The 21,756-nt window shown below is 44.5% G+C and overlaps 1 protein-coding gene and 1 long non-coding RNA gene across 4 annotated transcripts in view; one reads left to right on the top strand and one right to left on the bottom strand.

Moving 5' to 3' along the window:
* ISY1 (ISY1 spliceosome associated protein) overlaps nt 1–16,029 on the bottom strand; it is a 26,019-nt gene extending 9,990 nt beyond the window's left edge. Inside the window, exons 1-7 of one of the 3 annotated variants that reach the window (XM_077857622.1) lie at nt 15,577–16,029; nt 13,062–13,084; nt 12,170–12,221; nt 10,905–10,970; nt 9,659–9,701; nt 5,995–6,107; nt 2,298–2,415 (exon numbers count right to left, since the gene is read on the bottom strand). In XM_077857622.1, the coding sequence (XP_077713748.1) occupies nt 2,298–2,415; nt 5,995–6,107; nt 9,659–9,701; nt 10,905–10,970; nt 12,170–12,221; nt 13,062–13,084; nt 15,577–15,579 (418 nt within the window). In that variant the 5' untranslated portion in view covers nt 15,580–16,029. Of the gene's footprint in view, nt 1–2,297; nt 2,416–5,994; nt 6,108–9,658; nt 9,702–9,799; nt 9,984–10,904; nt 10,971–12,169; nt 12,222–13,061; nt 13,085–15,576 lie in introns of those variants that run through there. The other 2 variants (XM_077857621.1, XM_077857623.1) reach the window with 2 other exon arrangements.
* Nucleotides 15,659–21,756, top strand: LOC144289474 (uncharacterized). Its single transcript, XR_013357350.1, has 2 exons — nt 15,659–16,741; nt 21,213–21,756. It is a non-coding gene; the product is annotated as an uncharacterized LOC144289474 (long non-coding RNA).

Here is a 21,756-nt window from a genome sequence, read left to right as displayed (position 1 = left end):
TCTTTAAAAAAAAAGAGAGAGACTTAAGCATTTTGTTTATTTTTAAAAATCGACAACTGATTTAGAAAAATGCAAATTAAAAAAAGTAACATGTAGAGCATAATCTCAATAGAGGAGCCCCCCTTCAGCACATGTATTTTCATATATAAGAATTTTTTCTTCTTAAATTATCAGCTTTGATTCTTTGACCAAACTGTTGGGTTATCACTTCCCTTTAAAAACTGGGAGGGGGATACCTGGGTGGCTTAGCGGTTGAGCGTCTGTCTTTGGCTCAGGGCCTGATCTGGGGGTCTGGGGCCCGGGGATTGAGTCCCACATCGGGCTCCCTGTGGGGAGCCTGCTTCTCCCTCTGCCTGTGTCTCTGCCCCTCTCTCTGTGTCTCTCATGAATAAATAAAATCTTTAAAAAAATAAAAATAAAAACTGGGAGGAAACATGCCCCAATAGGTCAACAATTGTCATCTACAAGATGTGAAAATATGAGTGTTTTTTCCCTGATTTTCTGTATTTTACAACTTCTCTGTAATAAAATTATATTACTTTCATAATGAACAGCATAATACTTAAACTTAAGAATTATTTTCTAAAGATTTTTTTTTAAAGATTTTATTTTTAAGTAATCTCTACACGCAGCATGGGGCTCAAACACACAACCCTGAGATAGAAGAGTTGCACATTTCACCAAGTGAGCTAATCAGCACCCTGAATTATTATTCTTATTTTTAAAGATTATTTTTTAGTGGGGTGGGGATGGTAGCGCAGAGGGAGAGGAAGAGAGAGCATCTCAAGCAGACTTCCTGCTAAGCGCAGAGCATGACACAGGGCTTGATCTCTCGAACCTGAGATTGTAACCGTCAGGGATCCCTGGGTGGCTCAGCAGTTTAGTGCCTGCCTTTGGCCCAGGGCGTGATCCTGGTGTCCCAGGATCAAATCCCGCATCAGGCTCTCTGCATGGAGCCTGCTTCTCCCTCTGCCTGTGGTCTCTGCCTCTCTCTCTCTCTCTCTGTGTCTATCATGAATAAATAAATAAAATCTTAAAAAAAAAAAAAATCAAGAGTCAGATACTTAACCGACTGTGCCACCAGGTGCCCCTACCCTGAATTATTTTTAAGTGTTGTTAATAATGCATGCAAAACAGTTTGGGCATAATTAATTTAAAAATAAGCAGGGCTTGGGATCCCTGGGTGGCGCAGCGGTTTAGCGCCTGCCTTTGGCCTAGGGCGCGATCCTGGAGACCCAGGATCGAATCCCACGTCGGGCTCCCGGTACATGGGGCCTGCTTCTCCCTCTGCCTGTGTCTCTGCCTCTCTCTCTCTCTCTCTCTGTGACTATCATAAATAAATTAATTAATTAAATTAAATTAAGTTAAATAAATAAATAAATAAAATAAGCAGGGCTTAATACAGGTAGAATTATATTTTTAAACCAACAGAAAAACTGACTGGAAGGCAACACAGCAGAATACTAACAGTGGTGAAAATACTGGAGTCATTCTTCTCTGCTATTCATACTTTTTTCTATAAAGTTTTTAGACTACTTTCCTAAAATGCAAAATTAAAATCCACGAACACTCCTGGCTAGTGGTTTCCAACTGCGTTTGGGAAGGCTAAAGTTTGGCTGAAGCTCCCCAAGGCAAAGCAGGGAGAAGGCAGTACAGGTGAGGGGACCAGCAGTGTGAATCCACTTTTCTCCATTTATACCCACTGGGGTTCCACCCAATGTTGTACTCGTTCTTTAGGTAGGATTTTTTTCAACTAGTAAGTATCTAAAACATGAACTTGTTTCAGTGAACAGTGGAGCCTGCTCTGATCATCTGAGGAAACTTCAAACAGGGAAACTCTTCATTCGTGGTAAGACTGGCACATGCAAAGAGTGAGAATTTGGCACCAGTCAATTCTGGATCCACTGCATAGCCCCAGTTGCGTGCCCTGGGCCTATGACTACAACTCCTGGAACTTACAGCGTCTCATTTAAAATCTGGAACAACTGGGATGCTTGGGTGGCTCAGTGGTTGAGCATCTGGCTTCAGATCAGGGCGTGATTCTGGAATCCTGGGATCGAGTCCCACATCGGGCTCACTGCAGGGAGCCTGCTTCTCCCTCTGCCTGTGTCTCTGCCTCTCTCTATGTCTCTCATGAATAAATAAATAAAAATCTTAAAAAAAAAAAAAAAAAAAGTCTGGAACAATCATTCTGACCCCACTGCTGTGTAGCTGAGAAACAATACAGGAAGAGCACCTAGCCTACAGATCTGTTATGATGATCATCAACAATGAGAGAAACATGAGCAGTTACTCACGTTCTTTTTCAAATAGCTCTCTGACACCAGGCAAATCCTTCGCCGCTCCAAAGTACTTGTAGCCTCGATTTCCTGGGACTTCTTTCCCTTCATGATCCAGCATTTTAGGACCAACTTTCTTATTGGGAAGGAAAAAGAGAAAATGGATCTGATCTTCTAACCCACTATTTCCGTGTTTGCAAATATACTTTAAGATAATAGCACTGAATGTGGGAAAATACTGATGTACACAGAAAATACATTTTTTTGGTAAATTAAAATCAACCTAAATACTTAACAGTATGTAGATGATTTAAATTATAGCATAGTCAAGGATGGAATATATTCTATACCTTCAAAATGATTCTTATCAAACTTCATATTGCCTTAGGAAAATACTTATATAACCTAAGTGACAAAAGCTTAAAGAAACAATTGTAAATAATTTAAATGACAAGCAGTAAAAGACAAATGAAATACATCCTGATGATAGAATTCTATCCATTAAAAATGATGATGTCAGGGTGCCTGAGTGGCTCAGTCAGGTAAGTGTCTGCCTTTGGTTCAAGTCATGATCCCAAGGTCCTGGATTCAAGTCCCGTATCAGGCTCCCTGCTCAGTGGGGAGTCTGCTTCTCCTTCTGCCCCTCCCTCTACTTGTTCTCACTATCTTTCACATGTTCTCTCTCAAATAAATAAAATCTTTATTTTAAAAAATGATGATGTCAACAACTACATGTATTATGTGACTCTGGATGAGGTCCTGTCTTAGAAGGGGAAATGCTAAAAAGGACATTATTGGGAAAATCAGTGAAACAGCCAAGTAGTTTGGATAAAATGATCATATCAAAGTTAACTGTCCTTTTTTTTTTTAAGATTTTATTTATTTATTTATGAGAGACAGAGAGAGAGAGAGAGAGAGAGAGCGCGCGAGCCAGAGACACCGGCAGAGGGAGAAGCAGGCTCCATGCAGGGAGCCTGACGTGGGACTCGATCCCAGGTCTCCAGGATCACGCCCTGGGCCAAAGGCGGTGCCAAACTGCTGACCCACCAAGGGTTCCCCAAAGTTAAATGTTATACTTGATAACTTTACACAGTTATGAGGAACATTCTTACTCTTAGAAAATATACAGAGAAAAAAAAAGGAAATACATAGAGAAGAAAAAAAAGAAAACACAGAGATACTAATTATTCAGGGTAAGGAAGCATGATTAAGCTTCAAATGGTTCAGAAAAAATAAATATCAAAGTACAAATATAAAATGACAAAGTAAATACAGCAGAGTGTCAAAAACTGGTAAATCTGTAAGGGTGTATGAGAATTCTCTGTACTAATTTTCCAACTTTCTCAAAAATGCTTTTCAAAATAGTGTTACAAATGGTTACTAACATGAAAATATGTTTCTGATAAACTGTTAGTGAATAAAGCACAGTTGGGGGCAGCCCCGGTGGCTCAGCGGTTGAGTGCCACCTTCAGCCCAGGGCCTGATTCTGGAGACCCGGGATTGAGTCCTGCGACGGACTCCCTGCATGGAGCCTACTTCTCCCTCTGCCTGTGTCTGCCTCTTTCTGTCTCTCTGTCTCTCATGAATAAAATAAATATATATTTTTTTAAGATTCTATTTATTTATTCATGAGAGAGGCAGAGACACAGACAGAGGAGAAGCAGGCTCCATGCAGAGAGCCCGACGCGGGACTCAATCCCAGGACTCCAGGATCACGCCCTGGGCTGAAGGCAGGTGCCAAACCACTGAGAAACCCGGGGATCCCCAAAATAAATAAAATCTTAAAAAAAAAAAAAAAGATTTTATTGATTTATTCACGAGAAACAGAAAGAGAGAAGGGGGGGGGTGCAGAGGGAGAAGCAGGCTCCCAGCAGAGCAAGGAGCTCAATGTGGGGCTCAATCTCAGGACGCTGGGCTCATGACCTGAGGCGAAGGCAGACACTTAACTGAGCCACCTAAGCACCCTTCTAGGAGGGTTAACAACTTCTGCACCACTTTATTTCTTATTTTTCTTTTTTAATGGTTTTATTTATTAGACACAGAGAGATAGCACAAGCAGGGGGAGCAGTAGAGGGTGAGGGAGAAGAAGGCTCCCCACTGAACAGGGAGGCCAATTTGGGGCTCGATCCCAGGACTCTGGGATCATGATCTGAGCCAAAGGCAGATGCTTAACTGACTGAGCCACCCAGGCACCCCACTTCCACATGACTTTAATGCTATACGACAGGATACACAGAATCACTGTCACAGAAGTGCTAAAGAGAGTAACTGAGAAAGCTCCTCACACAGTGCCAAGAACCAGGGCTCAAGAAACATGAATGCCTCTCCTTCATTTTTATGCCAGGTACTAAAGTGAGAATTGTGTTAAACTTCCATAAAAATGCAAATACCAGCATGTCAGAAAACTTCATGTATTTCCTGCCTAACACATTACAGCTCACTGATCAGGTCAAATGACCTAAGATACTTCTCTTCACAAACAAACAAACAGGGTGGGCTCTGGGGTAGTATTTTTTAAAGTCAAGACCCAGGAGTAGGTCATGAAATCAATTAAGTGGGTCACAATCATCCATTTCTGATCCTTTACATAAGAATACAACAGAATAGGATATCAACATGCATCACACATACTATTTTTTCAGTACATTTTTGTACGTATCAGGTTATGACAGAGAGTTTATATACATGTATTTCACAATAGAGGTCTTGGTCCTAAAAACCTAACAGCTAGTCTAGAGGATTTTATTCATGAAAGTTCAAAGAAAGTAAAGAATGGAGGGCCCTTGAGACCCCCTCAGGTAAAGAACCCAACAATGGCTGCTCTGACTCCCAAGGAGCTCAGAGATGATGCAAAGAGACCACGGTCATTTTTCTTTTTCTTTTCTTTTTTTTTTTTTTTAAGATTTGTATTCTTGGGCAGCCCCGGTGGAGCAGTGGTTTAGCGCCGCCTACAGCCCAGGGCGTGATCCTGGAGACCCTGGATCGAGTTCCACGTCAGGCTCTCTGCATGGTACCTGCTTCTCCCTCTGCTTGTGTCTCTGCCTCTCTCTCTCCCTGTGTGTGTGTCTCTATGAATAAATAAATAAAATCTTAAAAAAAAAAAAAAAAGATTTGGGGATCCCTGGGTGGCGCAGCGGTTTGGCGCCTGCCTTTGGCCCAGGGCGCGATCCTGGAGACCCGGGATCGAGTCCCACGTCGGGCTCCCGGTGCATGGAGCCTGCTTCTCCCTCTGCCTGTGTCTCTGCCTCTCTCTCTCTCTGTGTGACTATCATAAATAAAAAAAATAAAAATAAAAAAAAAAATAAAAAAAATAAAAAAAATAAAAAAATAAAAAGATTTGTATTCTTTTAGGTAATCTCTACACCCAACATGGGGCTCAAACTCACAACCCCAAGATCAAGAGTCACATGTTCCACAAACTGAGCCAGGCAGGCTCAGTTTTAAACAAGAGGCTCCCAGAGAGATTAAGTGGCTTACTCAAGAAAACTGGACAGTAAACTCAGGTGCCCTGTCTGCTCTGAGGGCTGTGCTATGGGTATGGGGTCCTTTCCATGTTTCCTATCCACATCCAATGGGCACTTTCCAAACCTTTCATTGCTCAGGTGCCTGCTCTGTGGCAGGCATGGGCTGGGAGCTGCAGGGGATGCAAAGCTACCCAGCCTGACAAAGCTCGCTAGCTGACCCCCAGGATCCATGGGGTTCTCCATGTACTCACCCCATAATCAGGACCGCCCAGCTCTTTTATCCGGACTTCCCAGTGTCCTTTTTCTCTTAGCAGTTTATTAATTTCATCATTCAGGTCACGAATCCGGAATTCACCTAAACCAGCTAGAAAACAAACACATTAATATCATTTCCTCAAAACAGCACTCAATGTTATACCCTCAAAAACGAATGTCAACACTTAGGAAGGTATACAGCACAAAAATACACATTTGAATTTATTTTAAAAAACCATCAACATCCCATAAAGGAAAAGGCAAGGATTATGAACAGAGTTCCCACCAGCCCAAGGGGGAATAAATCTTTGAAAAACAATTTCATCCTGAGTAGTAACTGAAGAAATATAAACTGAAGCAAGCAGGAACTGCAGGCAGTTCCATTCATACAACTATTAAAACATCTTCGTGGTGGTAGAACCTAGCATCCAACACCAGAAAAGATGCAGTGAGGCTGGCCTAAGCACCAGGGCCTGTGAGCATTCTGTGTTGGTCTCACCCTCTCAGGAAAGCAATGTGTTATTAACGGGGACATCTTTTGGCAGAGACTATACCGTTAAGTATTAAGCCTAAGGGACTTATATAAAGGAATATGCACAAGGGACTTTCCTGAGATGTGGTCTATGGTGGCCAAGAGCTGGGAGCAGCTGGGGCAGCCCACCAGAGGAAGGAGAATAGCTAAGGAACCCTGATATGTTGGAATAAAATATCACATGGCTGTCACAAGGAAGTATCCCTCCCTTTCTCCATTCGATGGCTTTTGTACCATTGTCAAAAGTCAACTGACCACATGTGTGGTCCTATTTCTATACTTCCTACTCTGTTCCAACCATCTGTCTCTCACCAATACCACACCGTCTGCAATACAGTAGCTTTATATTAAATCTTAAATTAGGTGGTATGAATATTCCAATCTTGTTCTTTTTCAAAACTATTTGGCTATTCAAGCTTCTTTGCCTTTCCACTCAAAATGTAGCAAAAAAATCTGGCAACCTATACAAAAAACAATCTGTTGGGATTTTGGTTGTGAGTAGTTGAAAAGACAGAAGTGACATCATTACTATGCTGAGTCTTCTCATCCATGAATGCTGTGTATCCCTCCACGTACTTGGGTCTCTTCTGATTTCCTTCATCAGTGTTTTGTAGTTTTAAGCATACAGATTGCACACGTATTTTGTTAGATTTATACCTAGGTATTCCCTGTCTTTTGGTGCTCTTGTAAAGAGCACTTTTTAAAAAAATTTTCAGTGCTGGTTTATAAAAGTAGAATTGATTTCTGTGTATTGACTTTCTATTCTGTGGCCTCACTAAACTCACTTATTTATTTTAGAAATCATTCCATAGATCTCCTGGGATCTTCTACATAATCTGGGAATAGAAAATTATATTTCTTCCCTTCCAATCTGTGTGCCTTTTATTTCCTTTTCTTGCTTTACTGTACTGACTAGGAATTCCAGTATGACCTCGAATAGAAGTGGTAAGAAGAGGTATCTCTGCCTTGTTCCTGCTCTTAGGAGGAAAACATGCAATCAATCTTTCACCATTAAGTATAATGCTGGCTATAGGTTTTTTTGGTAGAAGTGCTTTATCAGGGTAAAAAAAAAAAAAATTCCCTCTTATTCCCAGTTAGTGGAGAGTTGTTATCATGAGTGAATATTAAATTTTACCAAATACTTTTTCTGTATTTACTGAAAGGATCATGTGGTTTCTCTATTTTAGAATGGTGATACAATGAATTATATTAATTTCTAAATGCTGAATCAGCCATGCATTCCCAGGGTAAATCCCACTTGGTTGTGATTTATTATCCTTTTTTATAAATTGCTGGATTTGGTTTGCTAATACTCTGTTGAGGATTTTTGTGTCTATACACATGAGGAATATTAGGTGACAGTTTTTTTCTATTTGTGTAATGTATCTTTTAGATTTTAGCATCACAGTAACGCTAATAGTAAAATTAATTAAACAAATGAGGAAGTATTCCTTCCCCTTCAATTTTCTAGAAGAAACTATGTTAAATTGGTATTATTTCTTCCTTAAATGTTTGGTAGAACTGGCCACGGAAACCATTTGGGCTTGGAGTTTTCTTTGCTGGAAGGCTTTAAAGTATGAATTCAGGGATCCCTGGGTGGCGCAGTGGTTTGGCGCCTGCCTTTGGCCCAGGGCGCGATCCTGGAGACCCGGGATCAAATCCCACGTCAGGCTCCCGGTGCATGGAGCCTGCTTCTCCCTTTGCCTGTGTCTCTGCCTCTCTCTCTGTGTGACTATCATAAATAAATAAAAATTAAAAAAAAATAAAATAAAGTATGAATTCAATCTCTATAAAGTATGAATTCAATCTCTTTAACAGATATAGTGGTGTCTGGCTGGCTTAGTCAGTACAACATAGTAACCCTTGATCTTGGGGTCATGAGCTCAACCCTCACAGTGGGCATAGAGTTTACTTAAAAAGAAAAAAAAAAAAAAAAAAAAAAGGCAGCCCGGGTGGCTCAGCGGTTTAGTGCTACCATCAGCCTGGGGCGTGATCCTGGGGACCCAGGATCGAGTTCCATGTCGGGCTCCCTGCATGGGGCCTGCCTCTCTCTCTGTGTGTGTCTCTCTTGAATAAATAAATAAAATCTTAAAAAAAAATTTCTCGGGATCCTTGGGTGGCGCAGTGGTTTGGCGCCTGCCTTTGGCCCAGGGCACGATCCTGGAGACCCAGGATCGAATCCCACATCGGGCTTCCGGTGCATGGAGCCTGCTTCTCCCTCTGCCTGTGTCTCTGCCTCTCTCTCTTTCTCTCTCTGTCACTGTCATAAATAAAAAAAAAAAAAAAAAAAAATTTCTATTTCCTAAATAGATAAAGGACTACTCAGGTTTTAATTTCCTTTAGAATTTTTTTTTTTTAAGATTTTATTCATTTATTCATGAGACACATATAGAGAGAGTGGAGGGGGAGAGAGAGGGGCAGGGATATAGGCAGACATAGGCAGAGGGAGAAGCAGGCTCCACGCAGGGAGCCCAACATGAGACTTGATCCCGGGACTCCAGGATCACACCCTGGATCAAAGGTAGGCACCAAACCACTGAGCCACCCAGGGATCCCCTCCTTTTTTTTTTTTTTTAAAGATTTTATTTTTATTTTTATTTTTTTTAATTTTTATTTATTTATGATAGTCACACACACACAGAGAGAGAGAGAGAGAGAGAGAGGCAGAGACACAGGCAGAGGGAGAAGCAGGCTCCATGCACCGGGAGCCTGACATGGGATTCGATCCCGGGTCTCCAGGATCGCGCCCGGGGCCAAAGGTAGGCGCTAAACCGCTGCGCCACCCAGGGATCCCCAGGGATCCCCTCCTTTTGAATTATTTTTGAACAGTGGCACTACTGATATTTGGTCAAATAATTCTTTGTAGGATGCTTAGCAGCATTCCCGGCTTTATCCACTAGATACCAGTAGCACTTCAAGTTGTAAAAATCAAAATTTCTCCAGATACTGACAAATGTCCATCCCCTGGAGTATCCTATAAATGTCAAAGTGATTAATATTATTGTTCAGTTCTTCTATGTCATTACTGATTTTTCTACTTATTCTATTGATTATTGAGAGAAAAGTGTTGAAATCCCCAAGTCTAATTGTGGATTTGAGAATTAACATTTCAAAACAGGTTAGCTTACCATTCTGAATTTGAGCCACTTTTTTAGAGATCTCTCCAATGATCTGTGGAAAAAAAAAAAAGACAGTAAATTCTCATGACTTTTGAATGTATCTGAAAGCACAGAAAAAACAACTCAAAATTAGTAACTAAAAATACTTAAGAGCATCTGGGTGACTCAGTCAGTGAAGTGTCTTCCTGTGGCTCAGGTCATGATCCCAGGGTCCTGGGACCGTGCCCCACATTGGGCTCCCTGCTCAGTGAGGAGTCTGCTTCTGTCTCTCTCTCCCTCTGCCTCTTCCCCCTGCTTGCGTTTTCTCTCTCTGTGTCAAATAAATAAATAAAATCTTAAAAAAAAAAAAAAAAAGATTTTAGTTGAGAGACAATGAGGAGAGAGAGAGAGAGCACAAACAGGGGGAGGGGCAGAGGAAGAAGGAGAAGCAGACTCTCCACTGAGCAGGGAGCCCAATGTGGGGCTTGATCCCAGGACCCTGGGATCATGACCTGAGCTGAAAGCAGACGCTTGACTGAGCCACCCAGGTACCCCAACAAATAAAATCTTAAAAAAAAATAAAAAAATAAAAAAAACTTAGAATTCTGGAAAAAAAATCATTTACATAAGAACAATTAGAAGGCAAATCAAAACCACAATGAGGTATCACCCTACACCTGTCAGAATGGCTAGAATCAAAAAGACAAGAAACAACAAGTGTTGGCAAAGATGTACAGAAAAGAGAGCCCTCACACACTGTTAGTGAGAACGTAAACTGATATAGCCACCATGGAAAACAGTATGGAGGTTCCTAAAAAAATTAAAAATAAGAGATTCTATACTATACTATAGATCCAACATTTCTACTACTGGGTATTTACCCAAAGAAAATGAAAACACTAATTTAAAAAAATGTTAATTGCACTATTATTTGCAATACACAAGATATAAAATAAGCATTTCGATAAATACAGAGAACCAATTCATGATTGTGAGAGGCGAGAGGGTGGGGGTAGACAAAATGGTGAAGGGGAGTATGGGAGGGACAGGCTTCTAGTTCTGGAATGGTAAGTCGTGGGTAAAAAGGTACAGCATAGGGAATATAGTCAATAATATTTTGACAGCATTTATGGTAACGGATGGTAGCTGTACTTGTGGTGTCCCCATGTTGTATGCCTGAACTAATGGAACATTCTGTGTCAACTACACTTCATTTCAAAAAGAAACAATCAGAAACTTGTCACTTCTACTAAGACTAAATTCACCCAGAACATACTTGTCGTCTCCACTTCTCAGCTTTGGGCAGCTCAGTACATTCTGAGGCAAGGAAGGGTCTTCGTTCCTAAGAAGCAGAAAAATACATGTTACCACTGGATAATTACAAGCTTTATGCAGTATTTGCAGTTGATTAACCCCTGAAGACTAAATGCTGAACAGTCTAAAAATACATGTGAAGCTTCAGGTCCAGATGATCATCATCAAGCTTTATATCTCATCCCACAGTCTCTACTGAGGAAGTAAGTATACATGCAAAAACATACATACACTGCACTGTATGTAGTAGAGTGAACCAATGGAAACAACTTAAAAGTCCAGTGGGATCCCTGGGTGGTGCAGCGGTTTGGCGCCTGCCTTTGGCCCAGGGCGCGATCCTGGAGACCCGGGATCGAATCCCACGTCGGGCTCCCGGTGCATGGAGCCTGCTTCTCCCTCTGCCTGTGTCTCTGCCTCTCTCTCTCTCTCTCTCTCTCTCTCTCTGTGTGTGTGACTATCATAAATAAATAAAAATTAACAAAAAAAAAAAAGAAACAACTTAAAAGTCCAGTAATAGAGAGAGGGCTAAATAAGCTAAGTTATATCCATTTCATGGTATATTCATATTATCTTAAGAAATAATGGTTATCAGTATTTAGAACAAGCATACATGTATGTGAGCTCATGAGCATGTATGTGTGTAATTAAAAAAAAAAATACAGAAGTATTGGGATGCCTGGGTGGCTCAGTGGTTGAGCAACTGCCTTTGGCTCAGGTCATGATCACCAGGGTCCTGGGATCGAGTGCCACATCAGGCTCCCTGCAAGGAGTCTGCTTCTCCTCTGCCTGTGTCTCTTTCTCTTGTGTCTCTCATGAATGAATAAATAAAATCTTTAAAAAACAAAAAACAAACAAAAAAAAAAGAAAACAGAAGTATTGAAACAATGGTACCTATTATTCCTGACCTGGCTGAACCTCTGTATGTTGAGACATTTATTGGTTTCCACTTAGAGCTGCTCCACAGCACTTCCTATTATTCAATATTAGACAGAGTTCGGATCATATGGGAAGCCAACCATCATAATACAGAGGCGGTGGCAGAAGCAACAGCTAGATCATTACGCTGCCCCAGCTAGAGAGGTACACCTATACTTCAAGTGTGCAGACTCGTAAGAATGTCAGCAAGTACAGACAGTGAAACGAATAGGAAGTCTAGTCTGCTCAGGAGGGAGTTTTACCACATTTGTTCTTGATATTTTATAATTCATGAGGAAGATTTACACCAACCTTCACTTTTCCCTCTTCCAGTTGAGCTTGGCGAAATCTTGCTAAGGCCGTCCTACCAGGAAGAGAGAAGACTCCATTAGATACTGCTCAGATTTATCACCCAGGTTCCTAGATGGGGAAGATCTGCTCATGACCATAACATAAGCCATTCATTACTATTATTCATATATGTTATATTTTTAATGATAATTATTATTCACAAAAAAAGAGAGCATACACGAGCATGTGCAAGAGATTAAGACACTACAGAGAAGTTATGACGTTTTTTTTTTTTTAATTTTATTTTAAAGTTATGGGTTTCCCTGTTCCAACAGTGGAACTTAAAAAAGCCACTAATGGGGATCCCTGGATGGCTCAGCGGTTTAGCGCCTGCCTTTGGCCCAGGGCGCAATCCTGGAGTCCCGGGATCGAGTCCCACGTCGGGCTCCCGGCATGGATCATGCTTCTCCCTCCTCCTTTGTCTCTGTCTCTCTCTCTCTCTCTGTCTATGATAAATAAATAAATAAATCTTAAAAAAAAAAAAAAAGCCACTAATGTTCTTAAACACCCAAGTATCAATTTTACTTAGACTGTGCATTAAAGACTCTGGGAAACTGTACTGATCAGACCACTGTGGTGAGCAAGACATCCAGATGTTAAAAGGTAGTATCATGAGATGCCACGTTGTCACTCTCACAGCCCCTGCACTATTCCCAAGTGAACTAATGTGTATCCAGTATAAGTCCTAGGATCTGTCAGTGAATATATGCGGGGAAAACTAACAGCAAATATGGGAATACTATTTTAACACACATAGAGAAAGAAACATACCAAAAGGAATAAACACAAAAAGTGCTCTGTGGAGATAATTAAGTTACATAAAATTTATGGACAAAATTGAGTTGATACTTACATGGCCTTTTCTGCATTTCGGGCCTAAAAGAATAGAGAAGAGAAAAAAATGCCCATGTTTAAAATATCCTTTTTTAATGTACTTTTTAGAGAAAAGTTATCACAAGGACAGTCACAAGCGCAGTTTGAACTAGTTTATGTACACTGTTAACAACAACAAAAATCAAATGACGTTCAAATCCTGTCTTTACTTACACTGCTCCCTCCACTGTCCCCACACCCTTGGATCTGGCTAATTCCTAACTATCCTTCAAAATGTATCACCTGTGTCATTACCATCTCAGAAAGTTCTTCTGCAGTCCCTTCTTCCCAACTGGAAGCTGCTACCTTTTGTCTGGGTTTATAACCACCATGGTCCTTTCCACTCAGCATCCCAATTGACTATTTCCTGCCAGGAGAATTTGAGGAAGAAAAGACTGGCTTTTCCAACCTGAGTTTTATGTAAGTATTGTCACATTGGTGTCAAGACCATTGTCCATGAAACAGTGTCAAGCACAGAACATGTTTTCTGGGTTGTAGCATAAGTAAAAAGAGTACTTCCTAAATCAGGGACTTGAATTTTACCCCCGGGTCTTCCACTTACCATCCCTGAGAAGCAGTCTCTCAGTTTTCACACCTTTACAACAGGGATCAAACCTCTTATCTCACAGAGAATGTCATGATGAGTTAATGAGGAAAATACTTGAAAATATCAGGTATGCAGTTTATAGATACTCAGCAAAAATGAGCTTAAATCTCCTTTCTGGCTCTCCCTTTCAGTGAACACAGAAGCAAACTTGGCAAAGGCTTGGTGGACACATGAACACATTACCTACTAAGGAATAAAACAGAGCAGAGGGGGGATCCCTGGGTGGCGCAGTGGTTTGGCGCCTGCCTTTGGCCCAGGGCGCGATCCTGGAGACCTGGGATCGAATCCCATGTCGGGCTCCCAGTGCATGGAGCCTGCTTCTCCCTCTGCCTGTGTCTCTGACTCTCTCTCTTTCTCTGTGACTATCATAAATAAATAAATAAACAAACAAATAAATAAATAAATAAAACAGAGCAGAGAAAGCCATCTTGAAGGCTAAGGCAGTGTCCTATTTCATTAAATCCTAGAGATTCTAAATATTTAATTTAATGTTTCTCAATGCTTACTCCATTTTTTTTTTAAGATTTTATTTATTTACTCATGATAGACATAGAGAGAGAGAGAGGCAGAGACACAGGCAGAGGGAGAAGCAGGCTCCATGCACCGGGAGCCTGACGCGGGACTCGATCCTGGGACTCCAGGATCGCGCCCTGGGCCAAAGGCAGGCGCGAAACCGCTGCGCCACCCAGGGACCCCCTGCTTACTTCATTTTTAAAACACCATAGTAGGTGCTGGCAATTTAGCCAAGGGTCTTCTTTTTGGGGGAACCTACTGGAACTTTCCCCCAAAACAACGAATCAATGTGGTAAGGGCATGTACCCAGGGTTAGGTAAGCCCACAGATAGGAACGTGTGATGGTGTGATAAAATAACCAACAGCTCCTGCGCCCAGAAATATCCAGGCCCAGGGATCCTTCTCCCCTGCTAGGGAATGGAGAGGTGCGATCCCCCGTTTGTTAGAGTTCAGGAACAGAGCCTCAAGGCTGAGCAGGGCAGTGTAAGGCAGTCATTCTCCCACAGAAAGGGCTGCTTCTAGCCCACTGGCTTCTCTCCATCCTGGGATCTTGGGCTCATTACTCTACAAGAGCTTGCAATACTTCTACTCCGTCACTGCGCCGTGTCCTTCCTATGGGGGCTTCACTTAATGGAAATATCATGGTTACAGACTTGCTTGGGCAGCTTCTGTGTGCCAACGCTATGTGTGTTCTCACAGTCACACGCAGGGAGCGCTTCTTGACCGCCTGGGGAAGCCACCAGGCGACTCGCACCACACAGAGCACACCCTCCTGGGACGGCACGCTGCCGAGCATCCCACGTCACTCAACACCCAGGGCCGGGGCCCGGCCGGACACCACGGCAGACATGAAGAAAGCAAGGCTGAGGGGCCCCGGGTGGCTCAGCGGTGGAGCGCCTGCCCTGGGCTCAGGGCGTGATCCCTGGTCCTGGGATCCAGTCCCCGCATGGGGCTCCCCGCAAGGAGCTTGCTCGTGTCTCTGCCTCTCTGTCTCACGAATAAACCTTCAAACCTCCCAGACACACGTGGTCACAACCGCTGCCCGTCTCCCGAGCGGGGCTTGGGGACAAACAGGTGGACCCGCGCCGCGCTCCGTGGCTGGGAGCCTCCCGGCGCCGCTCCGTGCCTCAGTTTCCCCGAGCGGTAACTCAGAGCGCTAGGCGGACGCAGACATGCGGCGGGGGCCGGGAACTCCGCCCGAGGCTCCCTCACCCCCCACAACCTGTGACAGAGGAAGCCGGGAGGAGGAGAAGGCCAAGTTACAGGCGCCCAGGAGTCTGAAGCCTGCGCCCCTGCACCGCGAGTGCCCGGACACGGCCAGGAACCCTCACGGCCCGCCCGCTCGCTCCCTCCGTCACGCACCCACCCAACTCACCATGGCTGCGTGAGGTCGCCGCCCTGGGGCCCCGCGGCCCCAGCCCCCGAAGCTTCACCGCCTCGCGCGAGGCCGACCCTGGCAGGAACTGAGTCACTCCCGCGGCCCACACCACCGACTTCTCCGTCGGAAGGACAAAGGGGAAGGACCGGAAGTGAGGGGCCGGAAGTGAACTGAGAATTGACACCGGGAGGAGGAAATGCCAGCGGGCTCCTGCGGGGCGGGCCTTCCCTAGACGTCTGGACGTCTGGACGTTGCACCCAAACGCGCGTACGAACGGGGCCGTTGGCGAAATTGCGCTTGCGTAGTGGGACGGACACGTTTGGGCTCCGCCCCTGGTTTTTGCTCTCGCGATAACCAGTGCAAACGGTCTCGTGTTAACTCTTGGTCCTGCGGCGGCGGGGAGCGCAAGCTGGTTGCCGTCCCCCCCACCCCCACCCCGGGGCTTCTGGGGAGGGCAGACACGCCCTTCTGGAGGCCGCTCGTCCTCACCGGCGGGCTCGGGCCGCTGAACCAGGGTGCGTGAAGGGGGCTCGGCAGCGCCGGAGCCGGAGCCGCAGCCGCAGCCGCAGCCCGGGGCGGGGCGGGGCCGGGCGGGGCGGGGCGAGCGCGTGCGCTCCGCGAGCCCCACCGCGCCGGCCGGCCTCGTAAGCCCCTTCGCGTGGCCCCGTCATCTACGTGGGCCTTGCAGCTTCCGAGCTCTTCTCCTGGAATCGTGGGGCTCATGAGAGCCCGACCAGTGCTCGAAATCACACTCCTTCAAAAAAAGAGAGAAATGTAAGGCCCAGGGAAGAGAGAGCTCCGGACTCAGAGGCGGAGGTTGGCTCGAGAGGCGGTGTCCCCGCCCAGGAAGATGCGGGCAGCCATGTGTGATGGGCACCCTGGCCTCCGAAGACCCCCGGGAGAGGCCGCTCACGGTGGTGTCCGAGCTTGCTGGGGAGCTCGCGGCACGGACGGTAGCAGAGTAAGCGCGCTTCGGCGGCTCCCGCTTGAGGTGCCGCAGCCGTGGCGACGGCGTCTGCCGGAGGAGCTCACCGGTGTTGGCACTTGAGCTCCAGCCCAGACGCACAAGCCAGCGGGGAAGCAGCTGACCTGTGGTTCAGGATCAGACAGGACAGACAAGTACTTAGAAAAACAGACACCAGGAGCGCATGCCTGAACCGCGGTAAGGGCAGGTTGTCTCCTTAAAAGTTTTAGGTGGACCTATGGCCACCCAACTACATTCCATCTTACCGCCTTTCTGGCAGCTACTTGTGGGTTTGTGATTAGGTGGTAGCCAATGGGAATTGAATAGAGGGAATCTGTGCCACGTAGGCAGTACCATGAAAAGCGTGGACATGTCTTCCCTTGCCCTCTCTGTTCACCGCCAAGAGTGACTAAGGCAGCAAACATCTTGAACTCAGACGTGGAAGAACCATGAGAGGTCGCCTGGGTGGCTCAGCGGCTGAGCGTCTGCCTTAACCCCGGGACGTGGTCCTGGAGACCCCGGATCGAGTCCCACGTCGGGCTCCCTGCATGGAGCCTGCTTCTCCCTCTGCCTGTGTCTCTGCCTCTCTCTCTGTGTGTGTCTCTCATGAATAAATAAAATCTAAAAAAAAAAAAAAAAAAAAAACAGGATTCAGGAGGCATTACCTACATGGATTGTCCTTCCACCTTTCATTCTCCCCACCCATTTACCTGAATTCCATTTGGGAATCCTAGTTTTTGGGGAAGGGAACTACATCCCCAGCTTTAAGAACAGACTAAGAAAGCTAGGTTAAGGTGCATTGGGGCTTCCTGCTCAGCAGGGAGTCTTTTTCCCTCTGCCTCTCCCCCTGCTCATGTGCGCGCTCTCTCTCTCTCTCTCTCTCTCTCTCATAAATAGTCCTTTTTTTTTTTTAATATTTATTTATGATAGTCACACACAGAGAGAGAGAGAGAGGCAGAGACACAGGCAGAGGGAGAAGCAGCCTCCATGCACCGGGAGCCCGACATGGGATTCGATCCCAGGTCTTCAGGATCGCGCCCTGGGCCAAAGGCAGGCGCTAAACCGCTGCGCCACCCAGGGATCCCATAAATAAAGTCTTTAAAAAAAAAATTAAGCTAAAGAATCCATGCCATCTCCCTACCAACATTGATTGGTGGGCTTAAGACGCAAGCTGACCCAGAGTTGGTCTCAGGACTTGGCTTGCAGGGCTGGGTGGAATATTTTCTGCTGGGTGTCAAAACAAATGTAATACCAGAAGCTGCTGTCAAGCCACTTTAAGACTACAAGGCAAGATTCCATATTTGGTGACATCAGTGAGTTGCCGAATGAGGCCTTGCCTCAAGCGCACTGCTCAGTCTTCAGTAATGTAGACCAATAAACTCCCTTTAGTGTTGAAACAAGTAAGAGTCAGACTTATCTGGTACTTAAAACTAAAAGCATCCTGATTATACCATTGCTACAGTTGGCTAATGTCCTTCCTTTGTGCATACTGATCCTGTCTTTGCCCATAGTGTTCATTCTGCCTGCAGCACCCTTCTTCCATTCTGCTACGTGACTAATCCCTCTGTTTATGCCTCCTTCTCATTTGAGACTTTTTTTTTTTTAGATTTTATTTATTTATTCATGAAAGAGTCAGAGACAGGCGGAGGGAGAAGCAGGCTCCATGCAGGGAGCCTGATGTGGGACTCGATCCTGGGACTCCAGGATTGCGTCCTGGCCCAAAGGCAGGCGCTAAACCATTGAGCCACCCAGGGATCCCTTTGAGACAATTTAAACAGCCTCAGATGACTTACTCAACCTGTTTAATTTCTAGTCTGTGAAATTGTCATAATAGTACTTACCTTTCTGTTCTCATTTTTCCTCATCATGAAATTGGGACATTTGCCTTGCAGAGCTATTGTTAAAAGAGGCAACTATAGGGGAACCCCGGGTGGCGTAGCGGTTTGGCGCCTGCCTTTGGCCCAGGGCACGATCCTGGAGACCCGGGATCGGATCCCACATCGGGCTCCCGGTGCATGGAGCCTGCTTCTCCCTCTGCCTATGTCTCTGCCTCTCTCTCTCTCTCTCTCTCTCTGTGACTATCATAATTAAATAAAAAAAAAAATTTAAAAAAAAAAGAGGCAACTATATATAAGGTACTCAGAACAAATCTATGTAAAATTCTCAATAATTATTTCAAAATCAAAAACCCCATGATCTGCAGTCACATCTATTATGTGCCCTTACCCAATTCCATCAGAGGTTTTGTGAAAGCTCTGTTAGCCCTTAAATAACCAAATTTATTTATTTATTTTTAAAGATTTTATTTGTTTATTCATGAGAGACACAGAGAGGCACAGACACAGGCAGAGGGAGAAGCAGGCTCCATGCAGGGAGCCCAACATGGGACTCGATCCTGGGTCTCCAGGATCACGCCCTGGACTGAAGGCGTCACTAAACTGCTGAGCCACTGGGGCTGCCCAAATAACCAAATATAATATTTACAGGCCTTGCCCTACTGGGATCCTATCTTGTTTTTTTTTTCTCCACCCCATAGGTCTGGCTCGTGAGATATAATAGCCAAATGAGGAAAGGAACAGACAATAGCGCTGCGCTGCCTTTTTTTTGTGCCAACCGCTCCATCCTATGCTGTGTTTCTTAGCCCCCCCTGTAAATTTGGGTTTTTAAAAGATTTTATGTATTTATTCATGAGAGACACACAGAGAGAGAGAGAGGCAGAGACACAGGCAGAGGGAGAAGCAGGCCCCATGCAGGGAGCCCAATGCGGGACTCCATCCCGGGTCTCCAGGATCACACCCCAGGCCGAAGGCGGCACTAAACTGCTGGCCCACCAGGGCTGCCCAGCCCCGCTGTAAATTTGAACAGTTTCTGTAGTGCTAAGAATTTCTGTACATAAATCCCAGTATCCATCATATATATCTATCTATGCATCCACAATAATGACCTATCATTAGATCACATCTCTAATCTAGATAATAATTATAAACTGACCAGCAGACCGAATTTGGCCTACAGAGTTACTTTGACTTATATCAAATCTCACACAGAAATCTTGATATGAGGCAACACTGAACCGATATATGTATAGTTAACTGTCAATACAAGTGAAAAATCCTGAGGCACTTGGGTGGCTGAGTTGGTTAAGCACCTCTTAATCTCATCGCACATGTTGATTTTAGGGTCATGAGCTCAAGCCCGGCATTGGGCTCCATGCTGGCCGTGGAGCCTACTTAAAAAAAAATCCAAGTGAAAAATCATGTTAGATCAGTCCATGTTAAAATGTAGAAGTGGTTTTTTTTGTTTTTTTTTTTTAAGATTTTATTTATTCATAGAGACAGAGGCAGAGACACAGGCAGAGGGAGAAGCAGGCTCCATGCAGGGAGCCCGACGTGGGACTCAATCCTGGGTCTCCAGGATCAGGCCCTGGGCTGAAGGCAGGTGCTAAACCGCTGAGCCATCCGGGCCACCCTAGAAGTGGTTTTGGAACTGGGCAATGAACAAAGCTAGAAGAATTACAGGGATGAGAGAAAAAACCTTGAATGCTTTCTACAGATAATTAGTACAAATGTGGATGTTAACAACTCTTGCTAGTGAGGACTCGGAGGTGAAGAGCTCAACAGGAAATCTGTAGTCTTAGAGAATACATAAATAGAAATATGAACACTAAAAGCACTGCTGGTGAGGGCTCAGAAGGAATTGGGGAATATTGGAAACTGGAAGAAAGGGGAATCCTTATATGGTAGAAACATAACTGAGTTGTATCCTACAGTTATGTGGAAGACAGAATTTGTATACACCACTTGGATATTTAGCTGAGGGTTTTTTTTGTTTGTTTGTTTCTTTCGGATGCTTGTAGTAAAATGCAAGAGCAAAAGGTCCCTGCGTGGCTCAGTGGTGGAGCATCTGCCTTCGACTCAGGTCGTGATCCCAGGGTCCTGGGATCAAGTTCCACATCAGGCTCCCCGTGGGGAGTCGTCTTCTCTCTATATATCTCTGCCTTTCTCTGTGTGTCTCTTATGAATAAACAAAGGGACGCCTGGGTGGCTCAGCAGTTGAGCATCTGCTTTCAACTCAGGGCATGATCTCGAGGTCAGGGCGTGATCCCGGAGTCCAGGATCGAGTCTCACGTTGGGCTCCTTGCAGGGAGCCTGCTTCTTCCTCTGCCTGTGTCTCTGCCGCTCTGTGTCTCTCATGAATAAATAAATAATTAAAAAAAATGAATAAACAAAATCTTTAAAAAATTAAATAGGGACGCCTGGGTGGCTCAGCTGTTGACCATATCCTGGTCCAGGATCGAGTCCTGCATCGGGCTCCCTGCAAGGAGCCTGCTTCTCCCTCTGCTTGTGCCTCTGCCTCTTTGTGTCTCTCATGAATAAATAAATGAATAAAATCCCTTATAAAAAAATAAAACAAAATGCAAGAGCAAAGAGATAACCTAGGGAAGTACTGTTAGAAACTGAACTTGGTGATTTGAGAAAAACCTTAGCCTAACCAAAAGATGCTAAAATTAGGAGATTCACTGGTAAATGTGCTCTGGAGAAAAAGCCAAGGATATGGTTGAACCACCTTTTTCTAGTGCCTGAGAATGATCAAAAGGCCAGAATATTCATTCACAGAGATAGGTTAAGAGATTAGGCATGTGACTCATGAATCCTCTCAATTATTGCAGCAAAACCCAGGACAGAGATGGGATTATCCAGGAAAGTTCTGTGGAGGAGCCTCTTGTCTAATGAAGTGAATTCCCATGACAGATCCACAAGGTTGAGAATTTTACACCAGCAGAACTGCCAACTTGAGATTCTGAAGGACAGAAAAAGAACAAAATGAAAGAAGGCTGTGAATCCCCAAAATTCCAAAAGCAGGAAACAAGCTGATAAAACTACTCATCTATAAACAAGTGCTTCTGTTCATGAAAAAGCGAGGGCTCCTAGGAAGTCAGCTTGAGCTCAGAGAATACTCTCTGGCCTTAAAGCCTGGATACTTTTTCCAGCTAGATTTTTAAATTGGTTAAGACCAATGACTGCTTTTTCCCATCTATTGTCCTCCCATTTTGAAGGGCCATGTCTCCAGGATGGATCATACCTAGCTCTCACCTATACCTCATTTAGACAATGAGACTTTGGACTTTGGAGCCAAGACAGAGATGTTGCTTTGATGGTATGCAATGGTTGACACTTTGGGTAACACGGAGATTAAAATGAATGCATTCTGTA

This window comes from Canis aureus, chromosome 19, assembly GCF_053574225.1.
Source record: "Canis aureus isolate CA01 chromosome 19, VMU_Caureus_v.1.0, whole genome shotgun sequence".
In the NCBI taxonomy this organism is placed as follows: domain Eukaryota; kingdom Metazoa; phylum Chordata; class Mammalia; order Carnivora; family Canidae; genus Canis; species Canis aureus.
Note: the sequence above shows the minus strand (reverse complement) of the source record. Positions and strands in the feature narration are given on the sequence as shown.